At 36.9% G+C, this 19,658-nt stretch overlaps 1 protein-coding gene across 29 annotated transcripts in view; it reads right to left on the bottom strand.

Moving 5' to 3' along the window:
- ttn.1 (titin, tandem duplicate 1) overlaps positions 1–19,658 on the bottom strand; it is a 132,785-nt gene that overhangs the window by 102,869 nt on the left and 10,258 nt on the right. For 26 of the 29 annotated variants that reach the window (XM_026271330.1, XM_026271300.1, XM_026271311.1 and 23 more), the window contains exons 20-42: positions 19,323–19,604; positions 18,942–19,208; positions 18,558–18,830; positions 18,186–18,449; positions 17,816–18,076; positions 17,442–17,702; positions 17,093–17,356; positions 16,740–17,000; positions 16,386–16,646; positions 16,039–16,299; positions 15,823–15,964; positions 15,264–15,432; positions 14,938–15,166; positions 13,661–13,945; positions 13,438–13,563; positions 13,131–13,319; positions 12,042–12,521; positions 11,249–11,743; positions 10,859–10,903; positions 6,254–6,532; positions 4,556–4,804; positions 580–864; positions 169–453 (exon numbers count right to left, since the gene is read on the bottom strand). In XM_026271330.1, coding sequence (XP_026127115.1) covers positions 169–453; positions 580–864; positions 4,556–4,804; positions 6,254–6,532; positions 10,859–10,903; positions 11,249–11,743; positions 12,042–12,521; positions 13,131–13,319; positions 13,438–13,563; positions 13,661–13,945; positions 14,938–15,166; positions 15,264–15,432; positions 15,823–15,964; positions 16,039–16,299; positions 16,386–16,646; positions 16,740–17,000; positions 17,093–17,356; positions 17,442–17,702; positions 17,816–18,076; positions 18,186–18,449; positions 18,558–18,830; positions 18,942–19,208; positions 19,323–19,604 — 5,913 coding nt within the window. The remainder of the gene's footprint in view (positions 1–168; positions 454–579; positions 865–4,555; positions 4,805–6,253; positions 6,533–10,858; positions 10,904–11,248; positions 11,744–12,041; positions 12,522–13,130; positions 13,320–13,437; positions 13,564–13,660; positions 13,946–14,937; positions 15,167–15,263; positions 15,433–15,822; positions 15,965–16,038; positions 16,300–16,385; positions 16,647–16,739; positions 17,001–17,092; positions 17,357–17,441; positions 17,703–17,815; positions 18,077–18,185; positions 18,450–18,557; positions 18,831–18,941; positions 19,209–19,322; positions 19,605–19,658) is intronic. The other 3 variants (XM_026271316.1, XM_026271319.1, XM_026271318.1) reach the window with 3 other exon arrangements.

Below are 19,658 nucleotides of genomic sequence, written 5' to 3'. Positions count from 1 at the left end.
TTGCAAATGCCATCAGTATTTTATGTTGAATTCCATTTTATAGTTTATCTAGAGAAAGTTGATCTCTTTGAGATTAAAGAAACAAAGTGCATTGGAATGTATGGAAAAAACTGAAATGTCGGATGATCTAAAAATTCACTCAAATTAACTGACTACAATTAAACTGACCTGTCACAAGGGTGACCAGTGCATGACAAATATCAGATCCATCTTCATTTTTAACCTCACAAGAATATTTTCCAGGAGTATCCTCATCACACTCATGGAGATATTCCAAAATGCAAGTGTTTCCAATTACTTTTGTGTTGCATCTATATGAAGCATAGACCTGTTTGCCATCCTTGTACCATGTGACAAACAGTTTTTCAATTCCTGTGAAGGAGCATTCAAGTCTCAACTTTTGACCCCACTGAACAGTCTGGTTTGTGAGCTTCTTCACAAAATGAGCAGGTCCTAAGAGGAACAATATTGGATGAGCATCATCAATACGCTTGCAAATCATTGGCTTCCGATAGAGAATCAACTAGAATTCCATCCAACACTAATTTTAGGACAAAGAGCCTTTAAAAGCGTACTAACCAGAAACGGTGGTCACTTCAGCATGACAGATATCTCTTCCATAGGAATTGGACACCTCACAGGAGTATTTACCAGGAGTGTCTTTTGTGCATTCATGTAGACATTCTAGAGTGCAGGTGTTTCCAACAACTTGAGTATTGTATCTGTAAGAGGCATATATTTGTTTGCCGTCCTTGTACCATGTGACAAACATCTTCGGTGCTCCAGTGAATGTACACTGAAGTCTCAGTTTCTGACTGAGTGGGATAGCCATGTCTGTCAACCTCTTCACAAAACGGGCAGGTTCTAAGAAGAACATCATCAGATCCATTTAAATTATTTTCTTAGTGACCAGAACTATACAAACAGGCAACATATCAACCTTTAAAACATGCAGATTGTTCAGTAGAAACAATTCTTCAAGTCTATTGAAGTATGCTGTATCTTCCAAGCGTGCCTCGGGAAACTTGCAGATGCAAACTCAAGTTGATCAGTATCCAACAACAACAAACACTCAAAAACATGCCAGCTCCCATCACATCCTTGATATAGAACAAAATTGACTTCATTTAAGATGCTTGAGCCACTTCAGCAAACGTGCAGTACACCATACTGTTGCAAACCCCCCCAAAAAATGGTGAAATGCGGTCCAACGCTGCAATATCAAACTATTTATTTTATATCCATAGGTATGGAACTTTGGGAGACGGGCAGGCAAGAGTCCAGTTCAGATTATAAACCTGTAAAAACCACTACTTGTGCATGACTTGTATCCATTCCATAAATGTTTGAAACTTCACATGAGTATTTTCCTGAAGTCTTATTGTTGCACTCATGCAGACACTCCAGAATACAGAAATTTGATGTAACTTTAGTGTTGCATCAGTATGAAGCATAGAGCTGTTTGCCATCCTTGTACCAAGTGGCAAACATTTTTGAAGCTCCGGTAAATGTGCATTCAAGTCTTAGTTTTTTGTTTATTGGAATAGATAGGTCTGTCAACTTCTTCACAAAGCAGACAGGCTCTGAGGTGAAGAGGCCTGAAAAGCTTTAGTCCAGGAAAATATATATAGGCCTTAATATTAGAGAAGTGCCTATTGCAGTTGTGTTTATAGTTACTGGAATCTTTCACTAAACTAAACTTAAACTAAGAAGCCCAAATAGAATATTTTACTAATGGTTTATAAAAGAAAACCACCATTCCAGGTGACATGCGGTCCAAAGATGCAAAACCAAACTATTCCTTTTATATCCATGGGAAAAATCCATGGGTATGGAACTTTGAAAATTGGGCAGGCAGGACGAGTATAAACTACAAACCTGTTACTGCCACTACTTGTGCATGACATATATCCGTCCCATATAAGTTTGAAACTTCACATGAGTATCTTCCTGTAGTCTCATTGTTGCACTCATGCAGACACTCCAGGATACAGGAATTTGATGTAACTTTGGTGTTGTATCGATATGAAGCATAAAGCTGTTTGCCATCCTTGTACCACGTGATAAACATTTTCGGAGCTCCGGTAAATGTGCATTCAAGTCTTAGTTTTTTGCTCATTGGAATAGATAGGTCTGTCAACTTCTTCACAAAGTGGGCAGGCTCTGAGGTAAAGAGGATTGAAATGCTTTAGTCCAGGAATATATATATATATATATATATATATATATATATATATATATATATATATATATATATATATATATATGCCTAAATATTAGAGATGTGTCATTTCCAGGTCTGTATAAGTTGTAAGAGTCAAATTTATTTAAATATAATCCATGTAGATCACAGTAAACAGAATCTGAATTAAAGAATTACAAATTTTTGCAAGAACATTGACATCCTTATCAGTATTGTTCTTGTACGTATTCCATACAGTGGAAGTTTCAGGAAAAAAAATTTTCCATTCCACAGCCATTTCATTTTTACATAATTCTGTATTCCATGTAAGGGGTAAACACTGAGAACCAACAAGAGTTATAAGACTTGTTATTTTATTGCAGAATCCAAGAAACAAGAAATTTCATTATTCCAGTAAAAATGCCACAAATTGTATGCCATCCTTCACTCGTTCATCCTTTAAATAAAGACTCAAGATGGAATGAAATGTGTCCTTTTTGAAGAATTTTGCTGTTTCTTTTTTTTCAGTTTCTTCCAAACATATGACTTCTCTTGAACATCTTCCATTTCATCACCTTTTGAAAGAAATTGGGACGTGGCTCTTCAGAAAGACGTGGTTCTGATTCGAATAAGAAAATTTTAAGAAGATGCAGAGTTTGTTCAATGTTTCTTTACAATTTTCCAAGAGTGATGTTTTTTCATCCAATTTAACCAGCAACCATTGTCAAGAGATTCATTATTCTTTAACCAGTAAAAGAAAAAATCCATAGTTTCTGACATCCACAACAAGAAGAAGAAACGGAGCAAATACTTCCAGATGAAGAGAAAACTAACTTAAACCAAACAACCTTAGTTACAATTATATAACAAACACGGGATATGTCAAGGCACAGAATCACTCGACAACAGCAATCACGAATAAAAAAAATAATATATTTGATCTCCAAAATTACAGAGAATGCATTTCTGTCCAAGGTCCGCAAAAAAGTCCAATCTTAAAAGAGTGCAAAATCATGTTTAATTATTTCAAGATCCTGCATCCTTTTTCCAACTTTTAACAACAAGAGAAGTGGAACAACCAATTATTCCACCATGATTAAATTTCAACGCACAGTATCATCGTAAGGAATGTAAAGAGTGGATTCTATGACAAAGAACTGGTGTGTGGAAACCCAATGGCCTTTTTGGAAATTCAAAGCCAGAAGAACAATCAAGAAGTGAAGAGAATAATCCCGTACAATCCAGTAAAAAAAAAAAAATGCAGTCAGTTTTTGATGCACTATGTTTTTCTGAACATAGAAAATATGTTTAAAGGGGTCATTTGACGTTGCTAAAAAGAACATTATGTTTTTTTTGTCTATTTGGTGTAGTGCAATGTGTTTATGCATTTTAAGGTTAAAAAAATAATAATATTTATTTTATATAAAATAAATATTTTCCACATTATCCAATTTTTCCTTTTTTATTCATGCCCCGCCTTTCTGAAATGAGTGAATTTTTACAGTGCATTGTGATTGGCTGAATACCTCAAAGTTGTGACAGAAATGTTACACCCCTACACATGACCAGACAAAACCATTAAAACCTATTACAAACGAGGCATTTGTTGCATCCAGTGGGGACATAATTACTGATTATAATGACTCGTACTGTGTTTTTACGCATTGCGTTGTGAATTCCACCGAGTAAACATAAAACGATGTCTGCATTTGTGATTGGAGAAACGACAAACAAACGCTACTCTACACTGCTTAAAACTCATGTTTGAATCATCAGTGTCAAATTCTTTAAATATAAAAAATTTACTTAGGCTGTGAGTCAGAAGCACCAGACTTTCCTTATAAAGTTTGAACTGCTTCGCTTTATAGAACAGCATGACGATATCTCTTTGGATTTGAGACTTTAGTCTTTACAGATATTCTTTTTGCACCATGAGCTTGTAACACTCCAAAGAGAAAGGAAAATTTTTTATCGCATCATATGACCCCTTCAATTTATATTATTTGGTGTGTTTGTGTTCTCAAGAATGAACTTGCAGGTTTTATGAGTGATCAGCATTTCCTGATACGAAATAAAGCTATGTAAAAAGTCAGATATTTTAGAAGTTTTACATAATTTTTACCATTAATTGTATTGCACTGGTGTTTTTTTTTTTTTATTAAAGTCTTTTAAAAATGTTGATATTGCAGGTCAACCTTGAAAGATTAGAATTGAATCATATAAGTCATGGCAACAGCAACTGCTTAATTTTGAAAGCGTTGTTAACAGTTTTAGCTAGCCATTGTAGCCCGCGCTGCCTGTTAGTAACACACCTGTTAGTGCTGGGAACCTGCAGGGAATTATTCTTTTCTTGTCTTTCTCAAGCATACTAACCTCTTATCATAGCAATTGATTTTGAGGTGATTTTTCCAACTTCGTTTGATAGGCAACATTGGTACTCCCCAACATCTGAACTTTCAAATGCATGTGTATCCAAATATTCAATTAAATCTTCAAAAATGTTTTTGTCAGAATTGGCATGTCTCTTATTCTTCAACAAGTTTATTTCAAACGGGGCAGTACCAATGAGCTCAGTCCCAAAAAAAGCACCGGTCACCTTCTCTACATCCAGCATTGGTAATTCTGAGAATAAAAATTAAATGGATTTCAGTATAACCATAGTCGTGAATTCAGTAGTATTGATCTTTTTGATAACAATAACTCTAACAAACTTTCATAGCTGACCTAGAAATTGTACACTAGATCAGCTTAATTTCCACTGTCTAAACAATTGTTTGTTTTTTTTTGGAGGGGGGGCATCCCTCACTATGCCTTTTTTATATAGTGCAGTTGTACAGATATGCCTGCTTTAACCATTTAACCAAAGACCTTGACAAGTCATAGACAAACCTTCACAATTCACAACATACACTAAAACACATCATAAATCAGCTAACACAGAACATTTATCACTTGGGTCATGTACTCTAAAAAGGACTTACCATATTCTGTCACCAAAGAATATTGTTTTGATCCTGACCTTACACTATCTTCTAGATCAGTCTTGCCATTTTGGAAAGCCAACTATGTTGTGAATCTTTCTTCCATCCTTAACATAGCGTTGGTTTCAGAAATGTGACTTTTTCTGCTCAACCTTCTTATTTATGACCACCCACAGAGAGAAGTTACGCCAATCAATACAAAAACACATGAACAGTATTACCAAGAAAAAACAACATCAACTACTGGATTTTAGCTATACCCAGATCCCAGAACACATTTTTATAGATTTCAAGTTTTCACAGACCCAACTACATCTAAAAATCATTGACAGGATATACATACACACAATCCATTTCAATATGTAGCTCCAGCATAGAGAGCACAGCTATACAGAGTTGAATTGGATATGGTCTGTGCTTCTGGGATTGTTAAAGATCAAAAATCAGTGATTTTAGTTTTTTTCACCGATGATCGTAAAAGTGGATGAGCTAGAAAACGTCACATGACTGAAACAGATGAATTCTCAAAATTATTATAATCCATTATGCACTCAATAGAAAATTAAATATAAATTTTTAAAACGGAATCAATCTGAGTTTGTCTATATCAGCTATCTCTACCACAAAAATCATTTTGTAACCTGTATATAATATCTGTACAATATATGTGAACTGAATCAGAAGAGACTCAATAAATGAGCCTTTGTACTCATTTTTGTAAAATGAATATGGGGAAAAAAAAATTGAAACTATCACATAAATTTCCTAGTCTCTGGTTCAGACATGGTTACAAAGACGGATTAATTGTGTTAATTAAAAAAGAGAGAATAAAAAGAATAACATTAAGAGGAATAGCTTAAAAGATTTGACATTTCTGTCTTCAGCAATTTCATAATCACTACACACAATATAATATGCAACATATATTTATATAACATTACAAAACGTACACAACTCTGTCATACAGAAGAGTGCAGATTGGATGTAAAGGGTGAAAAAAAAATCACTGAAACCTTGAAAATCAGTAACTTTTGTTAAAGAGTTGGCAGCAGTTAAAGCAAAGCATATAAATTCAAAACCAGCTACTCACCGGTGAAGTTCAGTTTAGCAGAACAGGTGTCACTACCGTGCTTGTTTGAGGCGCAACAGCTGTATTCACCAGCGTCATCCTTTGTTGGGTTGAGAAGCTCTAGAGATGATGTACTTTGCCTGCTGATGATCCTGAATTTGTCACTCTGCTTAATCTCTGAGCCATACTTGAACCACTTGAAGGTCACATTGGGGGTCTCGTCAATTTCACATTCAAACTTCACTGGGCTGCCAATGTTGCTCTGCATGTCACAAATCTTCTTCTTGAAAACTGGAGGCACTAAAACATTCAAGGAGAAAAAAAAAACATTATCACATTGGCAACATTATGACAATTGATTTGAGTGATATATCAGATGGAAAGGCAGGGTTTACTAATCCTGGGAGGACATGAAAACAGTGATGTGAGCATTAGCAAAGGGGTGATGAAGAGACACACATGACATGGTCATGTTTGAAGAACTCAGAAGAAGATGAAAAATGTGCATTATTTTGAAAGAGGGTGGAAAGATGTTTAGCACACAAAATGGTTTCTTGAAAATAATTCTTACAGAAATGGTGAACTAATGGGAAGATGATGTAGCAGCTGCCTACTAGTTAATTAGTGATGGTCTAAGTTGAATTGTTAAGAATGATCTATTTCTTGTAAGATGACAAAATCCACACAGTCCAACCTCTTGAGACAACAGTGAGCCTTGATGATGATGATATCTTGCCAGCTTCACTCACAGCCTCACAGGTATATTCACCTTCGTGTTTCATCTTGATAACTTTGTTGATTACTAGTGTGTAAGAGTCATGATCCCTTAAACATTTGAACTCTATGCCAGATTTGATCAATACTCCATTGAAAAGCCAGTTTACACTTTTTACACCTTTTACTCTCGCAGACAATGTAACCTTGGAATTCTCCTCTGCAGTAATGTCTTTTAATGGTATTTCAAAAAAGAGTTTTTCAGTCAAATGCTTAATCAAAGTGTCCTCCATTAAAACCTCCTCTCGTTTGTCTTCTTCAATAAGAACAGCCATAGGCTCTTCCACAGGGACTTGCCTGTGAGGGGCATCAACTGTATTATTCGAATCACACACAACTCTCTCATAATGTTCATCTGAAACAGTTTTAATTTCCCTGCATTCAGCCTCAGCGAAACTATAAATGTCCATTTTGGATTCAACGGTCTTCTGAGTCACATGGTGACTTGACTCCTGAATAGCAGTTTCCTTTTGAGATATCGCAGACTGGTAAGAGACTTCAGCTTCTGTTTGCAGAGCAGCTGACTGTATTTTGGGTGTTGCAAACACTTCAACATTTTCTGTTAATACTGCTGAGGACAATGGAGATGGAGAGGCTTTGCTAACCTGCAATGTCTCAGGTCTATCAAGTTTTAAAATGTCTGACTCTTCAGAGATCAAGACGGGGTTCTCCTGATTAAGCATAGAGTACAAAGCTGCCTGAAGCTCATTTTTAAGAGTTGCTGTCTGGGCATATTCACCTTCGAAAGCAATTGTAATTTCTATGGGTGGACCAGCTGTTGTTATAAGGTAAGTAAACATCATGTATTTCGGTTCCATATGCACCTTGATCTCCTTTACTTCTACGACCTCTAACGTTTTCACTACATCTGCCAAAAGCAAAGACTGCTCACAAGACACAGCACATCGAAGTGTCATTTCCAACTGTTTTTTGATGTCCAAGCTGTGTGATTTTGGTACAGGAATTACAAAGGTAAGTTCCTTTGGAAGAGTTTTGCTTTCCTGCGATTCACTTACTAAAAGAGGTTCGAATGGCTGAGTTGTAATGTTTATTTTAGTTGCTTCTGATCTAGTAAATCCCTGAGACATTTCACCTGTCAGAGTATGTTTTTCCTCCATGAGTACTGACTGCCTTACAGACTGACCTTCTCGAATCTGAACTGCAAAGTCTTGCTCTGCAGCCTCAAGAGAAGCACAAGTCTGTATTGATACAGCTTTTTCTTCTACATGAAGAGACTGAATCGGTACTTTCGTTTCTACATCTGTCTCGCAAGTGAATTTTTCAACTGCTTTGAAACTGTCTGTGAGACCCTCTTCTATTGAATGAGATTCTGACACCGATGCTGCATGAATGTTATTCCACCAATCCTCTTTCTGCACAATTGCACTATGTGGCTTGACCTCACTGACCAGAGGCCTTTCCTTCGAAAGCGGAACAGTCTGTGAGACTACCTGAAGAACATTCAAGGGTCTAGGTTCTGTTTTGTGGCCAACCTTAAGACCTTCTACCATCACATCAAGACTTTTGGCATAATCCGAAGTTAGTTCTACATGTTCTTCTTTAGTTGCTACCAAGTTAAGTTTTTTTTCCTGTCTCTGGATGGCTTTCTGTTCATCTGGCTTTTCGAATGAAAGTAACCCTTCTTTACATAAAGTGATTTTTGACTGCACTGAGTGAAGATGAATTCGGGCAGGAAGCTCTTCTCTAGGCTTTAGAACAACTGCGGTATCCTTGGATGCTAACTGTGTTGCCTGTTCATAAATAACTGTTTTCTGGTCATCAGAAGAAACTGTGTGCAAAAGAATTGGCATTTGTTTGACATCCGCCTGCTCGGAACATGGCTTCTCAGTAGTAAATCTGCCCTCAGATAGAAGAGTGTCTTGATCACTGATAAGCTGTAAATGAAGCACCTGATCCTCCTCTTTTTGGGAATGGACTGAAAAAGGATGCTCCAGGATAGGTATTCCAGTGGTTTTGTCAGCTTGAAGCTTGTTCTTTTCTTCAGTAATCAGGGCTGATTTTAATATTGGTTCTTTGGAGAGCTGAGCAGTTTCCTTGACTGGTCTATGCATTTCAAAGTTGTTTTCTTTTAAGAGAGTGTGCTTAGTCTCACTGATTGACGTAAGCATTGGTTTGGCTTGTTCTTTTTCTGCTAAACATTCAATGGACTCAACAGTTGCTAGCTCTGAAATATGGCCTTCTGTAAGTGCTACATTTTCTGATGATATTGCCGTATACAATAACTTAACCCCTTCTGCAACTCTGTAGCTTTTCTCTTCTTCGGGGCTTTTAATTTTTGGGCATTCTTCTTGTAAAATTGGTAACTTCATTTCAACTTGAGGACCAATAACAATAAACTTTGGCTCTGAAGTTGTTTGTATCTGTTCTGTTTCACTTTTTATCAAATCCTTAGCTTTCACTATGCTAAGAGGTGTAGAACTCTCTGAAATGGCAGACATAAAGTTTGAGGGCTCCTCAACACTCAATTCAAGCTCTTGTACTTCTGGACTAACAATTTGATCACAATGCTGCTCAGTAAAGCTTTGTGTTTCTTGAACAGCAGAGGTTATTGCAGCCATATGCAGCTGTTTCAGAGGAGTTGCCACCACTGGCTTTGGCTGGGCAGGGGCAACTTTTACTCCCTCCTGCACATCATGAGATTGAATCTCTGTAGCTTGGCGAGTTACCTGCTCTAAGTGCACAGTGGCTGCAGATATGTCTAAAGCATGTAAGGTATCGATCTGCTCACTTGTAACAGTTTGCCTGTCTTCAGTACTAGAGGTGTAAACCACCTGGTGACCCTGCTGAAGGCTAGTCCTGACTTGTTCTGGGAGACTGACACTATACAGACGTGATTCAGTGGCTTCAGAAGATGTCTCCAAGAATACAATGAGTTCTGCACTGCAAGAGGTTTCTCCAAGAGGATTAGATGCTCTACAAGAGTAAAGACCACTGTCGCTTGCCTGAATGCCTAATATCTTTAAAAAGCCGGTCCCATCTGTGTTGTTCACAATGATGCAGTACTTACTAGGCTGTACATGACTGCTGCCCCTGTACCACTGAACATCAGGAAGTGGAACCCCTGCTACGGTGTATTCAAAGAGAGCATGGCTACCAACTGCACACTTCACATGCTCAATTTCTTTTATGAAATATGGAGGCTGCCCAAAAGTCTTTTCCTGCTCCTTTATGTCCTTCACCTTTACATGAAGATAAGATGTACATGTTGACTTGCCAAATCGGTTGCTCGCAGTGCAAGAATACTCTCCTTCCAAATCTTTGGTAATGTTTGTAATGACGAGACTATGTTCTTCCTTTTCTTGGAAAAATGCATAAAAAGATGAGGACTGTATCAATTGGCCATTGTGATACCACTGAATAGTTGGCCTAGGAAATCCAGAAACTATCACAGTAAACTTAGCTGTGTTTCCAACAGCAGCAACTGCCGATGAGAATTTAGTTACAAAAACTGGCTTTTCAGGCTTTTTCTCTATTGGTTCTGAAAATAATTTACACTCTGGCTGGAGTTCAAATGTTTTGCTTTTTTGTTTTAGATGAAGACTTGTTGCGCAAGAATCCTCCTCGGTTGATATAGTCGAGGTAGAAAACACTAAATAAAAAAATGATGCAATGGTTCAATACAATTAATACATAATGTTATAACAACTGATAGATAATGCATAATATATATATATCATAATATATATAATACATAAGTATTATACATAAACATTCTGTTAGTTACTGAAAAACCTGTAGATTCATAATAATGTAAAAAAAAAAAAATATAGAAAGTCCTCTAAAAGAACTAAACAATAGATAAGTCATCATAATTCATATTTATTCATTTACCTTTGGCTTCCTCCTCATAACTGGCCTCCTCAGCCACTTTAGACACTGTAAAAACAAAAAAAACTAATATTAAATATGTGACAGTGAGGTTTCTGTGCAGTATTTTAGTATCTGTGCATTCTTGTAAACCCATTTTCTCCATCAAACATAATGAAAATGGACCACATCTCCCTTGTAGAACACCCATGATAGGTGTCCAATGCAGTCACTGTCAGACTCCTACAGAGACAACATTTGCATGTTGTGATTTTTTTTTCCTTTTTTGAGAGATGTCACATTCTTTTTTTTCCTCTTTCTACTTAAAAGAGTGGATATATGAGTAAAATAAAATTAATGTGCGCCCAGGCCTATCATAAAGGGTGGTAAAGACCAAAGCATGCAAATGCAAACCTGTCTTCACTCTGAGATGAGTGCTGCATGTTTTGTCTTCTGCAGCATTGATAACTTTGCAAGAATGTGTGCCCCCTTGCTCAGAACCAATATTCTTTACATTTAAGCAGCACAAGGGCCCGTCATGTTTCAAGGAGTAAGACCTTGGCTCTTCAACATTCAACTGGTTGTGTAGCCATAGAACGAACGGAGAGGGGCTTCCTTTGATTACATAATAAAGAGAAACACTCTCTCTTTGTTTGGCAAGGAGTTCTGGGGACAGTTTCCCAAGGAACTCTGGCTGAATTGCATCATAAATGTCACGCTCCAACAAAGGGATAACATCAGGATTGTAATGTCGGTTTATCTGCCACTTGGTTGTCAGGGCTCCAACATTCTGTAAGGACTCCTGCTTTTCTTGGTCAGTGGTCTTTTTACTTGACTCATTTTCAGTTTTAGAAGATTTACTGATAGAATCGGAGGGTACGAGGGTTTCTTTGGGGTTCGCTTCTTTAGCTGAGTGAGAATAAAGTTAGGGAAATTTATTAGGGATTATTCAGTAATTCAAAAGATATTTTAGCATTGATAAGAACAAAAGGGTTAGTAAGATGGAGGATGATGTTAGGCCAAGCGTGTGAAGGATTAAACTATTTAAAAGTATTAAAATTGATTATATGGGATATTACATTGTAAATTTAATTAAACATTTAAGTTGGTTATAATCGCATGAAACATATTTTAGAATAACAAAACACCAGCAGGAAGCAGATGGGATGAAATGAGCATCAAGGACAAAAACAAAATCTATAACCACCTTCCACTGTGAGCTGTGCAGATGTTCGATTTTCACCTTTCCTATTTTTAACAGTACAGCAGTAACTTCCCTGGTCCCCAAGATGGACATTGAGTATGAGGAGAGAAATGAGCCCGCCTTGATGTACATACTGCACCCTTTCTGTATTTGTTATTGTCCTTCCATTATGATCCCATATAATTTCAGTAAATGGTTGTCCAGTGAAGGAACAGTTGAACTGAGCCACATCACCCAGGCTGACAATAACATCGTTCATTTTCAGGGTCAGAGTGGGGCTTGTAGGATATTCTTCCACAGAGGTAACTTGTTGGACCTCAAAGCTTTTAACAGATGTTGTGGACATCATCACTGTAGAGACACTTTCAAAAGTTTGCATAGTGGAAGAATAAGCCTCACTCATGGTCTGGGAAGTGACCATCTCCGAATGAGTCAGTCCAGTGGTCGAAACACTTTGCCTACCTACTGTTCTCACACTGAGATCTGAGCGATAAAAAAAATAACATTAGACATTTATAAATGTCAAATTGCCATTTAATAAAAAAAAGAGATAATTAATGTAGGGGAAAGGAAGTGAAAGATGGCAGAATTTCATAGATGAGTTTTCAAAATTCATTAGGATGATGAAAAGCAAAATGCGCCTTTATATGGATGTTCTGCGAGAAAAAAAGAAATTCACTGAAAAATATAGCTTGGTTATTACTGGTCTTTGGTTAGTTCTCTCAATAATGAAAGAGAGGTGAGGCAATTTGTGTCTTTTAACACTTCTTCTACATTGTGCTTGAATGATCTATAAATATTGATGAAAAACAATGCCTTTGACATGCACAGTGATTTATGGGGTCCTGGCAATGGTAAGATCATAGATGGTAGTGGAACTAAACACCTGTCTCATGAAATCCATAATGATAATGAAATCCCTATGAGAAGCAGTTTGTCCAAAGTGTTTTTCCAAGTTAATGACCTGATCATGCATGACATCTAAAACCCGCATTAAGCAATGGAACATGCTAAAAAAAAAAAGAAATCTGGTTGTTCAACAAGAAAAGATGGCATTGTCTGGAGAGAAGGAACCTAAAAGTTTGCACATACCATTGACGTTCAAAACAGCAGAGCAAGAGACCATTCCTCCAGAATTGCGTGCAACACATTTGTATTCTCCTGCATCTGCAAGAAATGCTCTGGAGATCTCAAGTTGGCAGCTATCATCAAACTGAGAGATTCTGAAGTTGTCAGACTGCACAATTTCCTTATCTCTGAAGTACCAGGAAATCTTCAGATCTGCATAAATCAAACAAAAGCTTGTTAACTTCACAAAAAAAACATGTACATGCTTATACATTTTTTTTTTATATATTCTATTTTCCACAATTGTTTAATTCAAAGGGTTGAGCCTTACCGTCTCCAGAGACACGGCACTGGAATCTGGCTGATTCTCCCTCTTCAGCAGAGGTATCTTGCAATAAGGTAATAATTTCTGGTGGAGCCACTGGAGCCACCGTGTCTGGAGAAACCACTTCTGAAACTGTTCGCAAAAATCATTTTTGTGTTAAACTGTTGGTAATAAGAAAGAATGTAAAACTAGTACCTAATACCGGTTTGAAACAAAATAAGGATCTCACCTTCCACATTAAGTGAAGCAGAGCTTGTGGCTACTCCAAAGTCATTCTTAGCTTCACAGTTGTACTGAGCTGCATCCTCTGGGAAGACCTCAATGAGCAACAATATGTGCTCATTTCCCTCCCTCTGAAACTTACACTTGAACCCAGAAGACAGGGCCTGAGAGTTCTTATACCAGGACACCTGAGGCTGAGGAATGCCTGTCACTTCCACAGAGAAACGTGCAGGTTTGCCAGCCTCGACAGACAAGGGCTCCATGTCCCTGATGATCTGAGGAGGCTCGGGGACTGAATTAAATTAAGACACATATTAGACCAAGTCAGTTAACTTCACAGCTGAAATTATATAGGCTATAAATAAAGCTCCACTCATTGATTCAATGATACAATGCAGTTGGAATATACTGATATGTCATTGACAAAAGAAGTTAAAGAGATATATTCAGATTAAGTATTGTATGTACACACTACCAATCATTTGTTTTGAGGTCAGGGTGCATTCAGTTGATCAAGTGACAGAAAATCATTATTTTTTTTATAGAGAGATGATGTTCTTTACAACTTCTTATTTAATAAAGCATCTTGAACATGTGTATAATGGTTTCCACAAAAGTATTATGCAGCATAGCTGGTTTCAACTGTGATAATATTACTTGAGCACTAAATCAGCATATTGGAATCATTTCTAAAGGAACATGCGGCACTGAAGACTGGCTGAAAATATCTTTGCTATCCAAATGAATAAAATACATTTTAAAACATGTTAAAATAGAAAACAGTTTGAATTTAATTTCATAATATTGTTGTTCACTGTATTTCTGATTATATAAATGCACACAAAAAACAACAACATTTGAAGAATGTTACCAACCTCAAACTTTTGAACAGCAGAGTATATAATAAATAAACTGAACATATATTTTAGTGCTGTCAAATGATTAATTGCATCCAAAATAAAAGCTTTTGTTTACATAAAATATGTTACTATGCTGTGTATATTTATCATGTATATATAAATACAAACGTGCATGTATATATTTAAGAAAAATATATTGTTTATATATTAAGTATATTATATAAAATATAAAACATAAGAATGTAAATATAGAAATTTACATGTAAATATTTTAAAAATATATACTGTATGTGTGTGTATTTATATATACATAATTACTATACAAAGTACAAAAACATAAATTATATAAACAAAAACATTTATTTTGGATGTGTTTGACAGCACTTGTTTAATACATTTATAGATATCCGAAATGTACACTCACTCTGGACATGCAGATTGACTGTGCTCCTGTTCTTTCCTGCAATGAAAGTGTACTCTCCAGCATCACTTCTGTAAGTTTCAGTGATTGTCAAGCGATGTGTCTTTCTAACTGTCACATAGCTGAAGCGCTCATCAAAAGATGGAATTTCAACACCATTTTTCAACCAGCGGCCTTCAATGTCATCCTCATTCACTTCAAATTCAAATGTAGCCCTCTGTTTCTCAACCACCTGGAAAGCATGAAAAAAAGAGATTTAAAAAAGTGGTCTCGCGATGGAACATAGATAAGATTTAACAACTGACTGTAATAAGACAAAGGATAGTTACAGTGATGTCCTTCTCAGCAGGCTCAGAGATGCGGACATCCTTGCCCTCCACTATGAGGTTTGCCTTGGAAACGCTTGCACCAGCAACCACAGAGTATTCTCCAGCATCAGACATGCGCACCGTCTGGATCATCAAACGCTGCAGGAATTTCTCAGTGGTGGTTCTGAATCTATAATAATAGGGAAGTTATAGACAGAGTTGAAATCTTAAGACTGTAAAACAAAATCACTAAATCAGTCAAAATAAAATTACTGTAGTAGAACTATAGATATATCCTTAAGACAAGATTAATTATACTTAAGAACATAGTGCATAGTATACTAAAGCCAGATTTACAATACAGAGGAAAATTGGCATGAGATGGCAAATTCATTACAGTTCTGCAGCCGATCTACTGACAATGTGTAAAAAAAATGCAAAATCTAAATTTTGTGATATTTATTCTTTAAACAAGGTAAAAAAAATTATATATACCAATATAATGTAAATACTGATATTGATTAAGAGATGTTTATATAATTTATCTGCAGTGTAAATGACATTAAATGTGAAGATATACCTCTCAGACATCTCAAGTTCCTGCCCATCCTTCATCCACATTACAGGGACGTTGGGTTCAGAGAGCTCACATTCAAATATAGCCTTCTTCTTCTCAGTTACCTTGATGTCTTTAATGTGTTTGGTGAATTCAATCACGCGAGCTGGAAAACATATTTTTGTTAGCCAATCTGTTGAGTTCCATAAAGGCAGCTGTAAAAATAACAACATAACTAACCATCAACAAAGAGTTTTGCAGATGTTTCAGCCGATCCGGCCAAAAACGTGTAGTCTCCCCCATCCCCAAAGTGAACGTTTCGAATAGTGAGGGAGTGAGTGAACTGTTTGCAGCGAGTTTGGCATCTATCACTGGATCGGATTTCTACTCCATTCTTCAGCCATTTGTAGCTGATGCCTTCAAAGTTGACGGTCACCTCAAATGTGACGGTGTCTTTTTCTTTAGCATTGAGGTCTTGAAGCATGGATGTGATGAGAATTGCTGAAAGATTTTAAAGTGCATTTGTGAATATGTTGTATATAGTCATTTTACATTTATTTCAAGTTTACAGACAACGTATTACTCACGTTTTACAGTCAGGTTACCAGACACTTTGTCGTTTCCACACACAAATGTGTATTCTGAAGCATCCTCCTGACTGGCGTTCATGACCTTCAGCTGATGAAGTTTGCCTTGCACCACAATGCCAAACTTCTCACTCATCTCAATCTCTACTCCATTTTTCAGCCAGATCGATGGAACATTGAAATGAGAAACTTCACATTCAAACGTTGCCACATGGGTTTCTGGGACCTCAATGTTTTTCAAAGGTTTGGTGACTCTCAAATCTGAATATAGAAAAGACAGACAAAACATAATCAGAATGCCAGATTTCCCATTTAAGGCGAACACTATTTTAAAACAAATCTCAAAACACTTACATTCAACTTGAAGATGTGCACTGCATTGCAGATGCCCGACCACAGCAATGTATTCACCTGCCATGTGACCTTCGACACTCTGAATGATAAGTTTGTGGGCTTTCCTCTCAGACAGTATTTTAATATTTGAACTTGGTGCAAGCTCCTGATTATTGAACATCCACTTAACCGGAATGTCATCATGGGACAAACTTAGCTCAAATGAAGCAGTGGCATCCAGCAGTGACGTCACATCCTTTGGTTTTTTCACAATTTTGATAGCTAAAAAGAGATTAAAGGGTATTGAAATACATCTAACAACGGCAGACAGGATTAAATGATTAGTACATGAAAAGTGTTTAAAAAAAACATACTTTCAACATTAAGTCTGGCATTAGCAGAGAGTTTTCCCAGTTTGAACCCATAGACTGATTCATCTTGGGTGTTACAGTTCTTGATCTTCAGGGTGTGAACCATGCCTTCGACAATTATCTCAAATTTATCACTTGGAAGAATCTCAACCCCATTCTTGATCCACTGGGATCCTTTCACATCTAAATGGGTGAGTTCAATACTGAACACTGCCTCCTGGGTTTCAGTAACAGTTTGGTTCTTCATTGTCCTCCTGATTTTAACAGCTTTAATTAAAAAAGAAAAGAAAGTAAATTTCATATAAATAACTTCTAACAGATTAAATAATCTATTCTGTGACAGGCGGTTTACCTTCAACCTTCAAGTTGCCGGATGTCTTTGAGTTTGCCACCTGGTAGGTGTACTCTCCAACATCCTGTGGCCTGGTGATGACGATGATAAGCCGTCTGACAGCACCATTATTTTCACACACGATATTATCGCTGAAGTCAATAGGGTGACCATCTTTAAGCCATTTGCCTTCTGTAGTAGGATTAGCAACTTCACACTCCAGTTCAGCAGTCTGGGATTCTGCTACAGTCACATCATGGAGTGGCCTGTTTATAGCACCACCTAGTGGAAAGATAAAAATAAATAAAACATCGCAACAAGACGTGACATGAGTCCCATATTGAGGTGGCAAAAAGGCATGCACTTTTAAAAAAGCAATTTGATTATCTACATACCCGATACAATAAGTCTTGCTCTAGATTCCTTCTCCCCAGCCATAAACATGTACTCTCCTTCCTCATCCTTCATGGTATTCAAAACAGTGAGGCTATAGTGTGTACCTTTGCTCTCAATCTTGTACTTTGGACCTGCCTTTAAAGGTTGACCCTTGAAAGTCCAGAGAGCATCAATGCCAGGATGAGATACCTCCACTTCAAATGTGACATTCTGGGTCTCAGTGCAAACGCAGTCTTCCATGTGCTTAACAATAGATACAGCTATAAAACACAATGAACAATGACATAATTAGCAATTATTTTAAAAGAATTAAAACAATTAAATCAAGAAAAGGAATATATTATAAAATAAATTTTGAGTGACACTCACGCTGGACAGAAAGTTTACAGGTTGAGTCTACTTTGCCAGCAATCAGTTTATACTGTCCTTCATCTGATGCATAGGTCCTGTTAATAGCCAGTCTTTGTTTAGATCCTTTGACAACCATCTGGACTCTATCACTTGCTGTCAACAGCTTGTTGTTGTGGAACCATTTCACTGAAGTTATATCAGTAGCAGAGATTTTAGCCTCAAGAACAGCTTTAGTGCCTTCCACTGTGGAAACATCCTTTAGAGGTGCCATAAAGCCAATAGCTGTGCAAGAAACAAAATGATTAATAAAAGACTCATTATCTTCAGAAATATGGAAGTCAATGTTTGATAACCCTTTGAAAATGCATTTAGAATTAAAAGGTGACTTACTTTGAACTGTTAGCTTTCCATTTGTAGAAATGTCCTGAGCAGGAACAACAAATGAGTACATTCCTGCATCATCCTTACTGGCGTCCTCAATGAGAAGCTTGTGGGTGACTTTGTCAATGACCAAGTGAATCTTATCAGAAGCAGAAATAGCTTGGCCATTCTTCATCCATGAGCCCTCAACATTTTCCTGAGAGAATCGCACCTCAAGTTGGGCAATATCACCCTCACAGATTGTCAGGTCAGAAAGACCTTGCATCAGAGTCACAGGACGCACTAAAGTGAACCAAAAAATATTCAAATAAGATTTATATGACAGCCGAAGAAAGTTTTGCTAGAAAATGTGGTAGCCTAAAAATGCTTTAATCTTGGCTGCCTCGTACTCACATTTCATCTTAAGGGAGGCACTTGTCTTAAGATCTCCCACTTTGAAAGTGTATTTTCCCTGGTCCTCCTTCTTAACATCTTTCACAGAAAGACAATGACGACCACGACGTGCAGACACTACATATTTGAGGCTAGGAGTGATTTCTTTGTTCTCAAAATACCAGGTGCCCTCAGCATCCTCTCGGGACAAAACACACTCAAACTCTCCAGAGTATGTCTCAGGTACTTCTGTATTCTCAAGATTCTTTACAATTTCAAGTGGTGCACCTGTGTAAGACATAATTATTATTTATTTATTTGACCAAATAATCAACTGCACAAAAAACAGCTTAAACTGTTAAAAAACGTATCTATAAGAAGATTAAACTGTGTTGTACTGACCTTCAACATAAAGTGAGGCACTGGTTCTTATCTGGTCATCGTCAATAACCACACAACTGTACTCTGCTTCGTCATTCATAGAAATGATCAGCACTGACAAGAAGTGCACCTTTCTGTCAGAGTGCATTCTGTATTTGTCACCTGAGAAAATTTCTGCATTGTTCTTCATCCATTTGACCTTCACAAATGGCTCATTCGTCTCACATTCAAAGGTCACCATGGTGTCCTTCTCTTTAGCATTCTGATCTTCAAGAAGTTGTGTAAATGAAACAACTTGTTTGCCTAAAAGCAAAGCCAAAAAAAAACAATGACTGCATTCTTACTTTTACCATTTAT

The sequence above is a fragment of the Carassius auratus genome, chromosome 9 (assembly GCF_003368295.1).
Source record: "Carassius auratus strain Wakin chromosome 9, ASM336829v1, whole genome shotgun sequence".
Taxonomy (NCBI): domain Eukaryota; kingdom Metazoa; phylum Chordata; class Actinopteri; order Cypriniformes; family Cyprinidae; genus Carassius; species Carassius auratus.
Note: the sequence above shows the minus strand (reverse complement) of the source record. Positions and strands in the feature narration are given on the sequence as shown.